The following is a 15,696-nucleotide window of genomic DNA, read 5'->3' as shown; positions in this document are numbered from 1 at the left end:
GCTGTGTGAATAGCACTGAAAATGCTACACAAAATAAGTACAAAGTACACAAATTAAGACACAGTCATAGTGTCAGTGCGCCCTCAGTGACACTCGTTGGCTCTTTACTTTGTTAGCTTCCTGCGTCGCTAGCTAGCAATGCCCATTAATCTTTGCATTATTGCAAATGTTGATCTGAAATTGGGGAGGTTATATGGACGGTTTCTGCACGCTGGAAATCCTACAAGCTCACCAACACTTTTTTTAGTGGGTGCTCGGCAGACGTGTTGGAGGGGGAAGTGGTAAGCAACCTTTAAAGCAGGGGCCTCAAACTCAATTTACCTGGGGGCCACCGGAGCTAGGTTATGGGTGAAGCCAGGCCTCATCAGGTTCTACTATTGAACTACTATTGAACTATCTTCAATGCTTTTGCTTCTGCTATACCCTACACTTTTTCAGTACTTTGGTTCCGGTTTTCCACACCAAAATATCTGATAAAACATTCCACTGTTCTCAAATATCTTAATTTTTATTTTTCTATACACAAAATAAGATTTAAAAAAATAAATAAACAAATTAAGAATAAAGACAATAAATCAACCAATCAGTAATAAATAAGTAAAATAATAATAAAACAGCAAAAAAAGAAAAACGTAAGAAACCACATACAGTTGGTAGAGAAACTATTTTTTTCAGATTCAAATGTACAGTATTAACAGTTATTTAACCTTTAACATGAACATTAATGAAACTTAATAATTTTACCCAATTAGCAAGTTAGCATCGTACTCAGTTCCATCTGGGAGCAGCGTCGTAACTTTAACAACATGTTTGATGAGATGCTTTATCTTGACGTGTATTTTCCGTTTTATTCCAAATCATTTCCTGCATTTATTTGTACCCAGCGTCATAAGCTTTTAGCTTCATTGCTAATCCAAAGCAAAACAGGGCGGGGTAACAAGGTAGGGTAACAGTATGGTCGGGGCAAAATCATGTTAATTGTGTCCGGTGTGCACACAGCTTTAAGCTGTTATTTCAACATTAAACTTTGGTATCAAGGTGGGGGCCTCAAACTAGCGTCTCATGGGCCGCATTTGGCCCGCGGGCCATGAGTTTGAGACCCCTGCTTTAAAGTGATGCACAAATGTTATGAATTGGTTAAAAATGATAAATGGATAGAATTACTGCCATTTTGGAAACTACACTCTGAATAAATATTGCCCCGTAGACATTTATTGTAGCGCACACACCTTTTTTGTTGCATTATGATGACAATGCGTGCTGTCAGTAATGACTGCTTGTGTACAGACCAGCAGGCCGGTCTCGGCTTGTCAATTCGGGCAGGCGGGAGCTCAGACTCCCCCCTCAGGCGTGATGGCTGGGCTTGCTTGGCGTGACGGAAAAAGCGGAACGCGAATAGAGCTGAGAAAGATCCAGAGGGAGGGAGTGAATATCTGCGGCTCAGTGACCTTTCTAAGTAGATTACATGGCCCTTTGACTCTTATGTGGATTATTTAGCTCAGCTCACCTCCATAGACACAACTCAACATCAACATTTTACATCGTGAAAACATCAGTTCAGGATCACAAGAGTGATTTGATATTACCTTGTTTTCATTTTAATATTACTATGCATACATAACATCACCACTCACAGGGAGGGAACAGGAAGGAGAGACAGGACAAGCTAAAACTACAAAATCAAAGCTGTGTCTCAATTCACGTATTGCCATACTTTTGAGTGCATAAGTGCGTTCACGTTTGTGTTCCAAATGCTAAGTGCAATAACAAATGCTAATGAAGAAATGAGGAAGGATGCACTGAATGTTGACAAAGAATGAAGTTAGTGCCCTGCCAGAGCGGACAGCATTGAGCTGAAGCAGAGCAGAGACTAATCTGGAGATCCAGGGCTTGTCAAAACACACACCCTCAGCCCCCGGTCTGGAGTTGTGTTTACTGCCAACACATAGAGCTTCCTGGATCTTTTAATCCAAAAATGTGTGCCAATCAGGGAATCAAACCCGCGACTCCGGACTCAAGTGGAGTCAGCACACTTCAATAACTTTACTTTAGTTGCTAGTTCACATTCTGCACTTACCGGAAATGACAACCACAAGACATCATGTGATGATGGCGTACCGTTGTACCGTTTTTACCATAGTAGTCAGTGTACAGCATGTTTACTATTCACTCAATAGAAATCAGACATTATTGTCTTGATGGTTGAGACTGCATGAGTGCTGCGGTTACAGGGGAGTTGTGGTCCACTGAGAGGAAACATGAATTCCAACATGTACATGGCAGTTTTTCCCTTTATTTACATTTTTTCCTATTCAGTCACAGATAAGATTTCATTTCAGTCATGAATGAAAGTAGATCCAAACTTACATATACTTTAGAGTAATCAATGTACAGCTTGTATAACAGTATAGAGCTCCTGTCAAGACACAGGCATTATTGTTTAAATAGTGGTATGTACTTGTGAAGCCAAACTTGTACGCCTGGTGTGCTACCTTTTGGAAGCTACCTATTTTGTTTTTAGTAGAAGAATGCTGAGTTGCCTGTACTTCTTTATGCTGCTGTGTGGTTCACAAAAAAAAAAAAAAAACTGAGTACCTGGCATGCATGCAGTCCATGCCTGCTGTCAGCAAGCATGGGAAAGCTTCATCAGCAGCTTGGCACTCCTTGTTTTCTCAGCTCCCTGTCCCACCAAGCCACTGTTCTATGTTAATTGGTCATGTTTGTGCACAGGACTGGTGGGAATTTTATTTTTCATGATGTGAAGTTGTTGTTTTGTTCTCAATGACCTTGCAGCTGCAGTACCATCAGCAAACAAACCTGCAGAACCTCTGACTTTTCTGTGGGAATAGTTGTTATACAGTATGTTGCAGGAAGCCATGCGTGGGCGCCCTCCTGTGGCGTAGATGAATAATGCAGTACCTGGTCATTTTATTTAGGTTGCATGAGCGCCCTCCTGTGGCTTTGATAAAATCTCAGCTGTTATGTTAGACTTGATGAAGATACTGCTATATTTTGGTGCTAAAATAAATGGCTTTTCTCCAACAGGCCTGCCATGGATGTGTTGGATCCAAATGTGACTGCAGTGGAGTCAAAGGCGCAAAGGTGCTGTATGATCAAATAAACCTGCATTGGAATCTAGACTAAATATATGTCATAATTCGTCAGGGTGAGAGGGGTTTCCCAGGACTCACCGGACAACCAGGAGTTCCAGGGTTCCCGGGACCCGAAGGCCCGATTGGAGGCCGGGGAGAGAAGGTCAGTGGCTGCAAACAAAACCACAACCAAGCATAAATGATTCTTTCTTTCTTTGTGGTTGTACTCAAAATATGTTGTCTTTCAGGGTAGCGATGGACCTATGGGACTACATGGCCCAAAAGGAATAAGAGTGAGAATTCAACATATTTTGTACAGTACTGTTCCCAATGACGGCGGTCTAGTGGTTAGCGCACAGACCTCACAGCTAGGAGACCAGGGTTCAATTCCACCCTCGGCCATCTCTGTGTGGAGTTTGCATGTTCTCCCCGTGCATGCCTGGGTTTTCTCCGGGTACTCCGGTTTCCTCCCACATTCCAAAAACATGCAAGGTTAATTGGCGACTCCAAATTGTCCATAGGTATGAATGTGAGTGTGAATGGTTGTTTGTCTATATGTGCCCTGTGATTGGCTGGCGACCAGTCCAGGGTGTACCCTGCCTCTCGCGAAAGACAGCTGGGATAGGCTCCAGCACCCCCCGCGACCCTCGTGAGGAAAAAGCGATAGAAAATGAATGAATGTTCCCAATGAATTGTGTGGGGAATGATGTGTATATTTTATTGTAATACAAGCTTTTGGCCAGCAGATGTCGCTATTTCAATATTATTCAATTCACTGCAGTTTTAAAGCGTCACTGATATAATTGATTAACTTTGTTTAAAAATGTTAGATTATTTGTAATTATGTTCTATATTGTTCAATTTGTTGAAAGTAGTAGTAGTAATAGTAGTTTTAATATGTGGTTATTAAAATGAAGTATATGTTGTAGGGGGTATAATCTGACCCAACAAAGAGGCCAAGTCTGTTATACACCCCAGTGCCCCAGTATAAAATGGCCTAGGCTACTTTAGCACTGGGAATACTCTGGGCTAGGGTATACTTACTACACTGGAACTTCCTTCCTTGGTTTCATTGAGCAACATAGAAACAAACGCTACAGCTAGTATTGACTTTTACAAACTCCAAAATAAAAACAAAACAGCAGTGGCCGCAGATCCAAAACATAGCGTTGCCTTTCAGTAATGGCCTGACGTGGCTGAGTCAGTGTGGGGTGAAGCTAGTAGCTAGCTACCAGCTAACTACCGGCTAGCTACTAGCCGGCTAGCTACTAGCCACTGCTGTTTTGTTTTTATTTTGGGGTTTGTAAAAGTCAATGCTAGATGTAGCGTTTGTTTCTATGTTGCTACGTGAAACCAAGGAAGGAAGTTCCAGTGTAGTAAATATACCCCAATTATACCGTAGCTAGCCGGTTAGTAGCTAGCCGGTGTAGTGTGACAAGGTGTCACTCTACCTTTGAAATAATTCTTCCGATTATGTAAATGGAACGTTGTTGGCGCTTTTTAGAGGTTTTTTCAGAATGCTTTATAGGTGGAAAAAGTGTCTCCCATCTGTTTTTGTATCTTTACAATACACACATAAGAGAGACATGTTCCCGTCTCACATAAGGATTGTGGGTGATGGACAACCTTTTTTAAAAAGTGCAATTTTACTTTTAACATTAGCTTTCAACAAATCGAACAATGTAGAACATAATCACAAATAATATATAATATATTTAAGCCGAGTGGTTAGCATGCAGGCCACACAGTCAGGAGACCAGGAAGACCTGGGTTTAAATCTCAACTTGTCATCTCTGTGTGGAGTTTGCATGTTCTCCCCGTTCATGCGTGGGTTTTCTCCAGGTACTCCGGTTTCCTCCCACATTCCAAAAACATGCTAGGTTAATTGACGACTCCAAATTGTCCATAGGTATGAATGTGAGTGTGAATGGTTGTTTGTCTGTATGTGCCCTGTGATTGGCTGGCTACCAGTCCAGGGTGTACCCCGCCTCTCGCTCAAAGACAGCTGGGATAGGCTCCAGCACACCCGCGACCCTTGTGAGGATAAGCGATAGAAAATTAATGAATGAATGAATAATATTGACTTTTTAAAATCTGTTTCTTCAAACCACTAAAATGTTTGCCAGTGGTGTTTTTATATTTCTTGGTTTAAAAAGCATTTAGAACATTTTGAGCCAGTTGCCTTGTCTGATTCTTGCTATTCATCTTCATAGGGACCTTCTGGATTACCAGGATTTCCAGGAACACCAGGACTCCCAGTGAGTTTTTAAGCATAGCAACTGAGACTCATCCATGTCTTTTTGTGTAATTTCACTTTACTTACTCCCTGTGTCCTAGGGTCTCCCAGGGCAGGATGGACCTCCAGGCCCAAGAGGAACACCAGGCTGCAATGGGACCAAAGTATGTGTAGAATAATAACAGAAAATAACTGTTCATGTTGACCTTCATGTTGACCTTATTTGACTTCCTCTGCTGTCTAGGGGGAAAGAGGCTTCCCGGGAACGTCAGGAATCCCAGGACATCAAGGACTGCAGGTCAGTCTTCAGTAGAAGTCAGATATTCTCTGACTTGATATATGGATGCTAACATCTCATGTTCTCCTCCCATAGGGTCCACCCGGTCTTCCTGGACCCAAGGTAAGTCCTTTTTAAACATTAGTTGACTGACCAAGGAGACCCAAACATGCTCCTCCTCACATTGAAAATGTTCCTCAAAAGGGTGATCCAGGTGACGTGATCTCCACTAATCGTTTTGGGGAGAAAGGAGCTTTGGGGCTCCCCGGACTACCAGGCGTTCCTGTAAGTCTACTTTGTGCTTAATGATTCAATTGAGGAGAGATAGACACAACTATAATTCTATTTGTAAATGTGTCAGGGTGCTCCAGGACCTCCTGGGTATCAAGGTCCACTCGGTCCTCCTGGACCAAGAGGCACTGAGGTAAAGGCCACTTCATCATGAACTTCACATCTGGTTGAGGTGAGGCTCATTGTTCTGTTGTGTTGCAGGGTCGTCCCGGTCCTCCTGGTCCTCCTGGACCTAAGGTGAGCTCACACTATTATTTCAATGGGAAGTATTTTGCCTGCTGATGCTTCTCTGCTTGGTGAAACAGGGAAACATGGGACTGAACTTCCAGGGACCCAAAGGAGAGAAGGTACTGTCCACTGTGTGCTTTTCATGCCTTTCATTCATCTGATTCTGTACACATTTGGGTGTGAACGCAGGGTGAACCTGGGTTACCAGGACCTGCTGGGCCTCCTGGACAAGTTGGGGAACAGAAGAGGCCAACTGAGACAGAGATCCAGAGAGGAGACAAGGTAAAAACGAGCTCAGAGGCTTTGACAGTACTCTCACAGCAGGATACTCAGTTGTACGACTTCATTTCAGCATCCTAGAATGTTTGAAATGTCTGTAAATTATTTCTAGAATTCAACTGGTTACAAATTAGGACATCACAAGCTTAACATGAAGCATGAAAACCTTGCCACCCTGAGTCCTCTCCACCAGAGAGCAGCATCTGCAGCTTGCAAAGCTTCAGGCCGCAATATTCACTTCAGCCACTAGAGGGGATCAAACATTTGCGGCCTCTCATCCTGTATAGCAGTGCTTTAAAATACAAAAATCAACTCTCAGATTATTAAATTAATCTGATTGATTGCAGCGATTGATTTCTAACACGCTGAAATGTTACATTTTACAAACACATTTAATACCCTTCTTATACTGTAAATTGCCACCACATGTCTATCAGCGTTCTTACACCAAATTAGTCCAATAGGGTGTGTTTATTCAATAATTCATTTGATGTCAACAATGCAATCTCTACCCCAAGGGTCTCAAACGCAATTTACTTGGGGGCCACTGGAGCTAGGGTCTGGGCGAGGCTGGGCCGCATCAGATTTTCCATAAAATAAAAAAAACGCATTTATTAAAAACAGAAAAATGAATAAACTTTGCTTTTGTTCTGATTTTCTACAAGAAAAGCTCTGATAAAACATTCCACTGTTAATTTTTATTTTTCTACACAAAATAAGATGAAAAATAAATAAACAAATCAAGAATAAAGACAATCAATCAATCAGTAATAAATAAATATAATAATAACAATAAAACACCAAATAATAAAAACTTAAGAAACCACATATCGTTGGTGGGTAGACAGATTAATTAATAATTAATTTTTCAGATTAAAATTAACAAAGCATTATTAGAGACATGACAAAACACGACTATAGTCACATTTATTCTCTTTTTATTTACAACATATTGCGCAACTGCAGGGTCTTGAGACACATGCTAACTTGCAAACTAGAGAGCTAGCGACCTAAACGGTAACCTTCAAGTTATTTCCTTTAAACTTAAATAGCCAAAAACTTACCACTGCCACACAGATAGGGAGAATAACCATTAACGTTAAAGTTATTTAACCTTTAACATGAACATTAATCAAACGTAATAATTTTTTCTGGGTACATGATACCATACAGCATCCATATCAAACTTGCGTGGGCCGCACTAACATTAAACTTTCATATCAAGGCGGGGGCCTCAAACTAGTGTCCTGCGGGCCACATTTCCTGCTCTACCCTGTTAAGATGCTTCCCAGTAGCCTGCAGTATGCTACTAAATTGAATTGCACTGCCAGAACACCGGTTCATTCCAATAGCGAATATAATAATAATAGCGTGCATTCAGCATGATCCATGCATCCATGACACAAAATAATTGAGAAGCACTGCGAGATAGCCTGCATCCTCAATTCATGACCCCCTCTTTTTGCTCAAGGGTGACCCTGGACTTCCCGGCCCCCCAGGTGATCCAGGCTATCCAGGACCTCCTGTAAGTGACTGTTAGCATTAGTTTTTTTTTTTAATTTTATGAATTTGTTCATATTTTGGGGGGGTGGTTGTGTGTTTGTGTTGGTAGGGCTTCCCTGGTGGCCAGAAAGGAGAAAAGGGAGAACCGGGAGAGGCAGGAAAACGCGTAAGTTTTTTAAAATGCTGAAATCCATCAAAACCATATTTTTTTCATTTAAAAATCTCTCTTCTTTTTTCTTTTCTTTTTCTTTTTTCAGGGAAAACCAGGCAAAGACGGTGACCCTGGTCAACCAGGCTTCCTTGTGAGTCCAGTAAAAGTGATTCTATGACATATCTGACTAATAATAATAATTTGATTATAATGATTTGGTTTCCTGCTGTTAGGGACTCAAAGGGGAGTCGGGCTTGCCAGGCCCTCCAGGAAGGGATGGAGAGAGAGTAAGATTCACTTTTTCTTTGTAAATGATTGAACAACGATCTTAAAGAGATGATCAAATGGAATGCTGCTTTCCTTGAAAGGGTCTAAAAGGAGATCGTGGATACCCAGGCCCACCAGGAGTGGTATGTCACCTAAACTTCTTTTTACGCATAAAACTACTTTCAAACAAATAAAAGAGCAAACCATCATTTATTAACTGATACAGTGGTGCCTTGGTTAACGTATTAGTCCGTTCCAGAAGGTCTGACTCAAACCAAGGCAAGTTTTACCATAGAAAATAATGTTTATCCAATTTCAGACGCACTATAATTTTAATATAAAATACATTTTATAGACAATATAAAACTAAGCAAAAATAATGGACAGCTGCATTCAGGCCACATCTATGTTCTGTTAAAGGCTTTTTTACTTGCACAGTCTTACGTTCATATAATAATGCCACAAATATGACATGTGAAATGGAGAAATGAACATTTAACCTAATTTTACCGATAGTGGACACACACAAAAAGGGCAACAACCATATAACAGCAATTTGTTCACCAAAAAAACATGCTGCTATGAAATTTGACTTATGTAATATAGTGTACATACCAGAATGTTAAAGTTGTGTATCTCTCTCTGGCAGCAGCAGCTCTGATCTAAACATTGTTGCGCTAAAAATGACGCCTGCGGCCCACAATGCATTGCACGTTTACATGCAAGTATTGCTAGGTTGAACAAATCACAAGACATTTTGCTAGCCAAGCAAGCAAACACAAACCAAGGAAAAATTGCAAACATTTTGGATGTTAACCAAAAAACACGGTTAGACGTTAACCAAGTACCACTGTATATGAACTGATCTTGTTGGTCTTTGTTCTACCAGGTGATTGGTGGACAGACAGGAGGACAAGTTGGTCCAAAAGGGGAGCCCGGATTCCCTGGATCACCTGGAATCAAAGGAGAGAGAGGACCAGCGGGTACGTGGAGAACATCCATCCATCCATATTTTCTGCCGCTTATCCTCATTAGTGGAAAAAACATGCATGCTCCATGGAGAATGAACTCATTAAATATCAACTGTTTCAAGAATCATAGTCATTATCCTCCATTTTTGTCCTTGGACAGGTTTAACAGGACCTCAAGGGCCTCCAGGAATTCCAGGTGGAGGTGGTGGTGGTGGAGCACCTGGACCCCCGGGATTTCCAGGAGAGAGAGGCCAAAAGGGAGATACTGGCAGTCCTGGCCTTTCTCTTCCAGGTCCTCCAGGCCGCCCAGGCGGCCCTGGGCTGCCAGGAACACAAGGGCCACCCGGACCTCCAGGCTTTTCCACTGGAGGACAAAACTGCGTTCCTGGTGATCCTGGGCGTCCTGGCCTGACGGGAGAAAGGGGGTACCCAGGAGAGGCCGGCCAGAAAGGTGAAATGCTGCAACTATGTTGATGGATGTAGAGAAAAACAAAACATAAAAAATATGACTTCTCATCATTTCAGGTGAAAAGGGTGACACCTGTGTCAACTGCTTTAGTGGCACAACTGGCATCCCTGGACCCCCAGGACCTGCAGGACAACCTGGATTCCCAGGTAACAACATGAATTCAAACTATGAGGCACTACTAAAAGTTACTGTGGGAAATGCAAACACTAAATACTTAAGGTTCAGTATTGAAAATTTTGCTCCATCAGGAAGTCCTGGTGGCCCAGGTATCAAAGGAGAACGAGGATTCCCTGGATCACCTGGCTCAACTGGACAACCCGTAAGTTGTCTCAAGCCAAGCAGGACCTTCTACGATATTATTTATATTAGATATTTTAAGAATCTTTTTCAAGGTTCCTCTGGTTTCTGTCACTGCTATGTGTTTTTCAGGGTGTCCCCGGTTCTCAAGGTCCTCCAGGATTCCCTGGAGAAAAGGGAGACCCCGGTGATGCCATCTCTGTCCCTGGTGGAAGGGGTGAGAAGGGTGACACTGGATTTCCTGGAGCGCCTGGTCTTCCAGGATTAGATGGACGCCCTGGTCGGGATGGGCAGCCTGGTCTTCCGGGACCCAAAGGAGCTTCAGTCAGTGGCCATGGTCCAATAATTTCTGCAGCATCCACGTCATGAACAATACTCATTTTGTTGCATCCAACAGGGATCTCTACAGGTGAAAGGGGAGCGAGGTACTCCTGGTGAAGCAGGTGCTCCTGGGATTCCAGGAGACCGGGGTCCCCCAGGACCCCCTGGCTTCGGACCTCAGGGACCTCCTGGAGAAAAGGGTATCCAGGGTGTTTCAGGAAGGCCTGGAGGTCCTGGAGCTCCTGGTATGACAATCTTTTCACTTGCGAGTACTTCATCAACAACATCTATTCCGAATCTTCCAACTTTTATTTGTGTTCTCTCAGGTGCCAAAGGTGAGCCAGGCTTGACGGTGGCGGAAAAAGGACTGCCGGGTCCCCGAGGCCAGGATGGTGAACCAGGACTCTCTGGTGCACCAGGTTTGTATCTTGTTATTTGGCAGTTCCATTCCAGGAATGAAGCATGTGTTAATACCATAAACTTCGGTGTATAAGGTACTACTTGTTTCTCCGGCTTGCACAGTGGTGTGGTTAATTTATGGATGAATTCCAGTCTCGTTACATTCTGTTACTTCAGAACTACTACAGTACTAATTTTTTAAATACTGTACCGCATGCGAGTTAGTTAGGAAACAGTTGCTCTTTCTTTAATCAGTGCATTCACAACAAACTCTGGCTATGTTCAAAACCTCATACTAACTACTACATACTTCCATGTCCATACTATCCACACTCCATACTGCATACCCAATCCATCAGACAGTATGCAAAGTGTTTACACTACAGCGTACTACCTGATAACCCACAATGCATTGCACTCCCACCTGAGCCGAAATCGACAGGCTGAAGCTGATTTCACTTTAGCTCTAAACTCTTTACATAAATCACTTGATTGAAATTTTCCTTAAATCAGGCGAGAAAGTGGCTGTTTAGATGCCACTTATTTGGCCAAATACCAACCGTTTACAATTTTGTTCGGAAAAATTTGGCAAAATTTAAGTTAGCCGAAGTGAGCAACGTACTTCTGGTTATTTTCACAAAATAAAACATCCCCTTACTTTTCTCATACAAAAAAACATAGTGATAAATCACTGCTTTTACTTTGAAAACAAGAAGCGAACCAACTTGCAATATATCCTGCTTGACCCCACCGTTTGGTCCATCCTGCTGCTCAGTGTTCAGCAACGTTTTTTTTTTTTCGCGGTGACATCACATCGCGTTGCATCCTGGGTAATTTGAGTGTGAGTAGTAAGCTGATGATACATACTCAACATTTCTAGCGAATGCAGTACGCATCCGGGAACTTCTCGCTAACTCAAAAATCGCATACTGCCAGTGAAGACACACTGCATACTCAAAGAGTTAGTATGAGTAGTAGGTAAGTATGCGGTTTCGAACACAGCCTCAGTGTATATAACAGAACGCTCAGCTCATCAGACAGCAACTTAACACTCAAAAGGTACACCTGATAGACTGATATAGTAAGTTTAAAATGGAAACGAAACAACTCTTTTCCCACAATGCATTGCATCTGAGCAACGCATTCATCTGAGGACAAGCCACACAGAAAGTATATCAGGCAGTTATCAGGCATACCTTTTGAGTGTTAAATTGCTGTGTGATGAGTTTAGTGTTCTATGTAAGATGACACTGTGAGTAATGAGTGATGGCCTCCTGCAATTTTCAATGGGTTGTCAAGCTGGCTGTGAGTTTTCATAGCTCATGATTAGCTACTGTCAAATAAAGAGCTGCTTGGTCCTCACAGATTCCTGTGGGCTTCATAGTATGCCATTTTATGATGTGTTCACATATGGCTTAAACACCCCAGTGTGGCTTATACACCAGAATTTACAGTATTCTGCATTCCTTAGGTAACCCAGGTCAGCCTGGACAGCCTGGTTTCCCTGGAATACCAGGTGCAAAGGGTGAACCTGGACTTCCTGGTATTGGACTTCCAGGACCCGCTGGAGTTAAAGGTGAGAACATTGTTTTTTCCTTTACTTTGTACTTGGTGCACAATAAATAAATAAATAAATAACATTGTCATCTGTTTTTCATTTTCAGGATTCCCTGGTATTCCTGGCCAACCAGGAGCTCCTGGAGGACCTGGTCGACCAGGATTAGACGGCCTCCCTGGACAACCTGGATTTCCTGGGGCAAAAGTACTAAGAGATCATTTGTCACTTATCGATTTTCAAATCCACAGATGAGTTTCATCCTTGAATGTTCTCTTTGCCTGTTTGGCATTTGTGACAGGGTGAACCTGGCTTTGGACTCCCAGGTCCTCCAGGTTTACCAGGCGTACCTGGAGCTAAAGGTACATATGGACCCAAAGGAGATTCCGGTTTCCCTGGTGGCCCAGGCTCACCAGGCCGATCTGGATTTGATGGTGGACCAGGATCTAAAGGTACAGCCATTCATGTTTCTTTGAACGTGTTTGGCTTGTAAATAAAGCAAGTTAAGAATCCAACAGACACCCGGCTCACTTGTGTATACTGTCTTGTATTTCAAGGTGAACCTGGAACACCTGGTCTCCCCGGTGCTCGTGGCCCACCAGGGACCCCCACAGGTGGCTCACTCGGCCCACCAGGGCCCCCTGGCATCCCAGGCCCAATGGGTCCACCTGGTGAAGAACACAGAACTTCTTGACAATGCCATTGGTGTTCACATGTTGATATGTGCAATATAAACTTTGTGTTATCACCCCTGCAGGATTCCCAGGAGCCAACGGAGCAAAGGGAGACCCCGGCCCCCCAGGGTTAGATATCCCAGGTCTGCCAGGAGACAGAGGAAGTCCTGGTTTCCCTGGTTCCCCAGGATCAGTTGGCTCACCAGGACCCCCTGGAGGGCCTGGACGGGATGGCCTTCCTGGATTGCCAGGTAATATTGCAGTTGTCACAAGATAAGCTAGTACGGGTTATTAGTAGAAGTCATGAGCATTCATTTTTTCCTTTTTGGTATAAGGTCCCAAAGGAGATATGGGTACCATGGGGCCTCCCGGACCTTCTGGAGGACCTGGTGGCCCTGGGGGACCTGGTGGTCCTGGACTGAAAGGTATTTACATGACGCTAAACGGAGGGATCATTTGCCATATGACCAAATACAATATGTGTAACTGTGTCTAGTATTGTGCTGTATGTATATCAAATGTAAATATTAATGTAAAATTTTCTTCAGGTGAGCCTGGATTTCCTGGTAGAGATGGTGTCCCTGGCTCTCCTGGACCTAAAGGAGAGAGGGGTGACATTGGTCCTCCTGGATACAGCCCACCACCTTTATCCTCGAAAGGTGACAAAGGAGAACCTGGAGTACCAGGTGAGACTGCGCAGCCTCAGAACCCGAGCATAAAGAGGGGGCTTTGACTCTTTATCCTTTATCCTTTATCCTTTATCCTTCTACATCATATACAATATATACAGTATATAGCCAAATTAGCTTTCAGCTTTAGTTACACTATTTTTGCATGTCTATTTAAATGTTTTGTTGTCCTTGTAAATGTGTGTTTTTATTTTATGTCACAAAGTATTTCGAATTTCCTGACCGGGGGTCCTTTAAACTGCTGTACTCTTGTATTTTATAAACGAGGAGGACCCCCACAATAACGCCTATTTTCTTAACAGGTGCACCAGGTTTTCCAGGTCAAAAGGGTACCCTTGGTGTCCCTGGTGACCCAGGACTTCCAGGATCAGATGGACGGCCCGGACTTCCCGGACCCTCAGGTATGGGTTTATAGTATGAACTACAAACTGGAGCATACAAGCTAATATTGGTATAAACACTTTCTTTCTTTTGTGGATAGGACTAAAGGGAGATCCTGGCATCCCAGGAGGCCCTGGTGGTCCTGGAGCTCCAGGACTTAAAGGCAGCATGGGCGAAATGGGATTTCCAGGTTGAGTTTCAAAACCCTGATCACTTCCTTTGAAGTACAACCATGTGGTTCTTCATGTGCTGTCATAATTTTTACAGGACCATCAGGGCAAAAGGGTACACCAGGCCAGCCAGGTCGCCCCGGTTCGCCAGGGCAGCCTGGAGGCCCTGGTTTCGCGGGACCCAAAGGTGAACCAGGTTCTGCTGGAGTTGGACCACCGGGACAACCTGGAGTCAAGGTAGAGACCAGACAAACAGGACACTGTAAAGACACTGAAAACTGCAAGCTGAAATGAAACTGAGGAATCTTGCAGGGTGAACCAGGACAGCCAGGGTTCCCAGGAGGGCCAGGGCCAAAAGGAACTCCAGGATTACCAGGTCTACCAGGATTACCTGGAGGACCAGGTGGAAAAGGGGACCCTGGTCTCCCTGGATTTCAAGGTAATGAGCTTACAATTTTAACCCAAATAGAAAAAAAGGTTTCATGTTTTTCTCCTCTCTTGCCAGGTTCTCCTGGTATTCCTGGTCCAAAGGGTCTTGATGGTGGGCCCGGTGCACCTGGCTTGACTGGAGCTCCTGGTAGACCAGGAGAGCCTGGAAGAACAGGAGCTCCCGGATTGCCAGGAGAAAAGGGTCAAGCAGGTCGGGACGGGATCCCAGGGCCGGCTGGAGTCAAGGGAGAGCCAGGTAGAATTTAAACAGATTCCCTGAAAGGGATGGACTGTTTTTCAAATGATTTTTCTTTCCTGTTTAATTGTAGGACTCCCAGGCTATGGAGAACCAGGACCAGCAGGATTTCCAGGAAGCCCAGGTTCGTTATCACTTTTTTTTATACATACACACAAACCCACACCCGTGATGTTAATGCACTTCTCCCTTTCTCATAAAGGTGCCAAGGGAGACCCCGGTCTGCCTGGCCCATCGGGCTCTCCCGGCTTCCCAGGACCAAAAGGAGAGGGCGGCTTTCCAGGCCTTCCTGGCTCTCCAGGTACTATCGGCCCTCCAGGACCTCCAGGTCTGGCGCTACAGGGCCCCAAAGGATTAACTGGACCCCCTGGCCCACCAGGAAGAGCAGGTAGGCATCCTAGATGTGGTCTACTTACTGTATATCAACTACCAGGAATTGCTGGCTGGTTTTGGTAAAGAGACTGATGGTGAGAGCCTGCTGACTATGTCAAGATAAAGATATTGATATATATCTTATATATACTATATAGATATAGACTATATATATAGATATATACTAGTTATTTTTAGACAACATTGACTTTTCAATTAGTCGGATACCTTTAGTATGTACCAGTGGCGGAGCTACCTGGTGCCCAAGGGTGGCCATTTGCCACTCGCCGGCCACCCCACCAGTGACGGAGCTATGTGGTGCCCAAGGGTGGCCATTTGCCACTCTCTGGTCACCCGACCAGTGGCGTAGCTACGTGGTGGCCAATGGT

General features: G+C 43.8%; 1 protein-coding gene across 1 annotated transcript in view; it reads left to right on the top strand.

The window, feature by feature from the left end:
- The window catches only part of col4a5 (collagen, type IV, alpha 5 (Alport syndrome)), a 31,321-nt gene that overhangs the window by 9,437 nt on the left and 6,188 nt on the right, over nucleotides 1–15,696 (top strand). The window contains exons 2-39 of the mRNA XM_058066378.1: nucleotides 3,046–3,102; nucleotides 3,166–3,255; nucleotides 3,341–3,385; nucleotides 5,306–5,350; nucleotides 5,430–5,492; nucleotides 5,573–5,626; nucleotides 5,702–5,728; nucleotides 5,810–5,890; nucleotides 5,967–6,029; nucleotides 6,098–6,133; nucleotides 6,202–6,243; nucleotides 6,314–6,406; nucleotides 7,875–7,928; nucleotides 8,016–8,072; nucleotides 8,164–8,208; nucleotides 8,291–8,344; nucleotides 8,426–8,467; nucleotides 9,214–9,307; nucleotides 9,456–9,746; nucleotides 9,821–9,910; nucleotides 10,013–10,083; nucleotides 10,194–10,385; nucleotides 10,459–10,627; nucleotides 10,709–10,801; nucleotides 12,253–12,357; nucleotides 12,446–12,543; nucleotides 12,638–12,788; nucleotides 12,894–13,007; nucleotides 13,094–13,261; nucleotides 13,346–13,435; nucleotides 13,559–13,696; nucleotides 14,002–14,100; nucleotides 14,181–14,270; nucleotides 14,348–14,487; nucleotides 14,563–14,689; nucleotides 14,756–14,935; nucleotides 15,009–15,059; nucleotides 15,138–15,323. Coding sequence (XP_057922361.1) covers nucleotides 3,046–3,102; nucleotides 3,166–3,255; nucleotides 3,341–3,385; nucleotides 5,306–5,350; nucleotides 5,430–5,492; nucleotides 5,573–5,626; nucleotides 5,702–5,728; nucleotides 5,810–5,890; nucleotides 5,967–6,029; nucleotides 6,098–6,133; nucleotides 6,202–6,243; nucleotides 6,314–6,406; nucleotides 7,875–7,928; nucleotides 8,016–8,072; nucleotides 8,164–8,208; nucleotides 8,291–8,344; nucleotides 8,426–8,467; nucleotides 9,214–9,307; nucleotides 9,456–9,746; nucleotides 9,821–9,910; nucleotides 10,013–10,083; nucleotides 10,194–10,385; nucleotides 10,459–10,627; nucleotides 10,709–10,801; nucleotides 12,253–12,357; nucleotides 12,446–12,543; nucleotides 12,638–12,788; nucleotides 12,894–13,007; nucleotides 13,094–13,261; nucleotides 13,346–13,435; nucleotides 13,559–13,696; nucleotides 14,002–14,100; nucleotides 14,181–14,270; nucleotides 14,348–14,487; nucleotides 14,563–14,689; nucleotides 14,756–14,935; nucleotides 15,009–15,059; nucleotides 15,138–15,323 — 3,685 coding nt within the window. The remainder of the gene's footprint in view (nucleotides 1–3,045; nucleotides 3,103–3,165; nucleotides 3,256–3,340; nucleotides 3,386–5,305; nucleotides 5,351–5,429; nucleotides 5,493–5,572; nucleotides 5,627–5,701; nucleotides 5,729–5,809; nucleotides 5,891–5,966; nucleotides 6,030–6,097; nucleotides 6,134–6,201; nucleotides 6,244–6,313; nucleotides 6,407–7,874; nucleotides 7,929–8,015; nucleotides 8,073–8,163; nucleotides 8,209–8,290; nucleotides 8,345–8,425; nucleotides 8,468–9,213; nucleotides 9,308–9,455; nucleotides 9,747–9,820; nucleotides 9,911–10,012; nucleotides 10,084–10,193; nucleotides 10,386–10,458; nucleotides 10,628–10,708; nucleotides 10,802–12,252; nucleotides 12,358–12,445; nucleotides 12,544–12,637; nucleotides 12,789–12,893; nucleotides 13,008–13,093; nucleotides 13,262–13,345; nucleotides 13,436–13,558; nucleotides 13,697–14,001; nucleotides 14,101–14,180; nucleotides 14,271–14,347; nucleotides 14,488–14,562; nucleotides 14,690–14,755; nucleotides 14,936–15,008; nucleotides 15,060–15,137; nucleotides 15,324–15,696) is intronic.

The sequence above is a fragment of the Doryrhamphus excisus genome, chromosome 3 (assembly GCF_030265055.1).
Source record: "Doryrhamphus excisus isolate RoL2022-K1 chromosome 3, RoL_Dexc_1.0, whole genome shotgun sequence".
Lineage (NCBI taxonomy): Eukaryota > Metazoa > Chordata > Actinopteri > Syngnathiformes > Syngnathidae > Doryrhamphus > Doryrhamphus excisus.
Note: the sequence above shows the minus strand (reverse complement) of the source record. Positions and strands in the feature narration are given on the sequence as shown.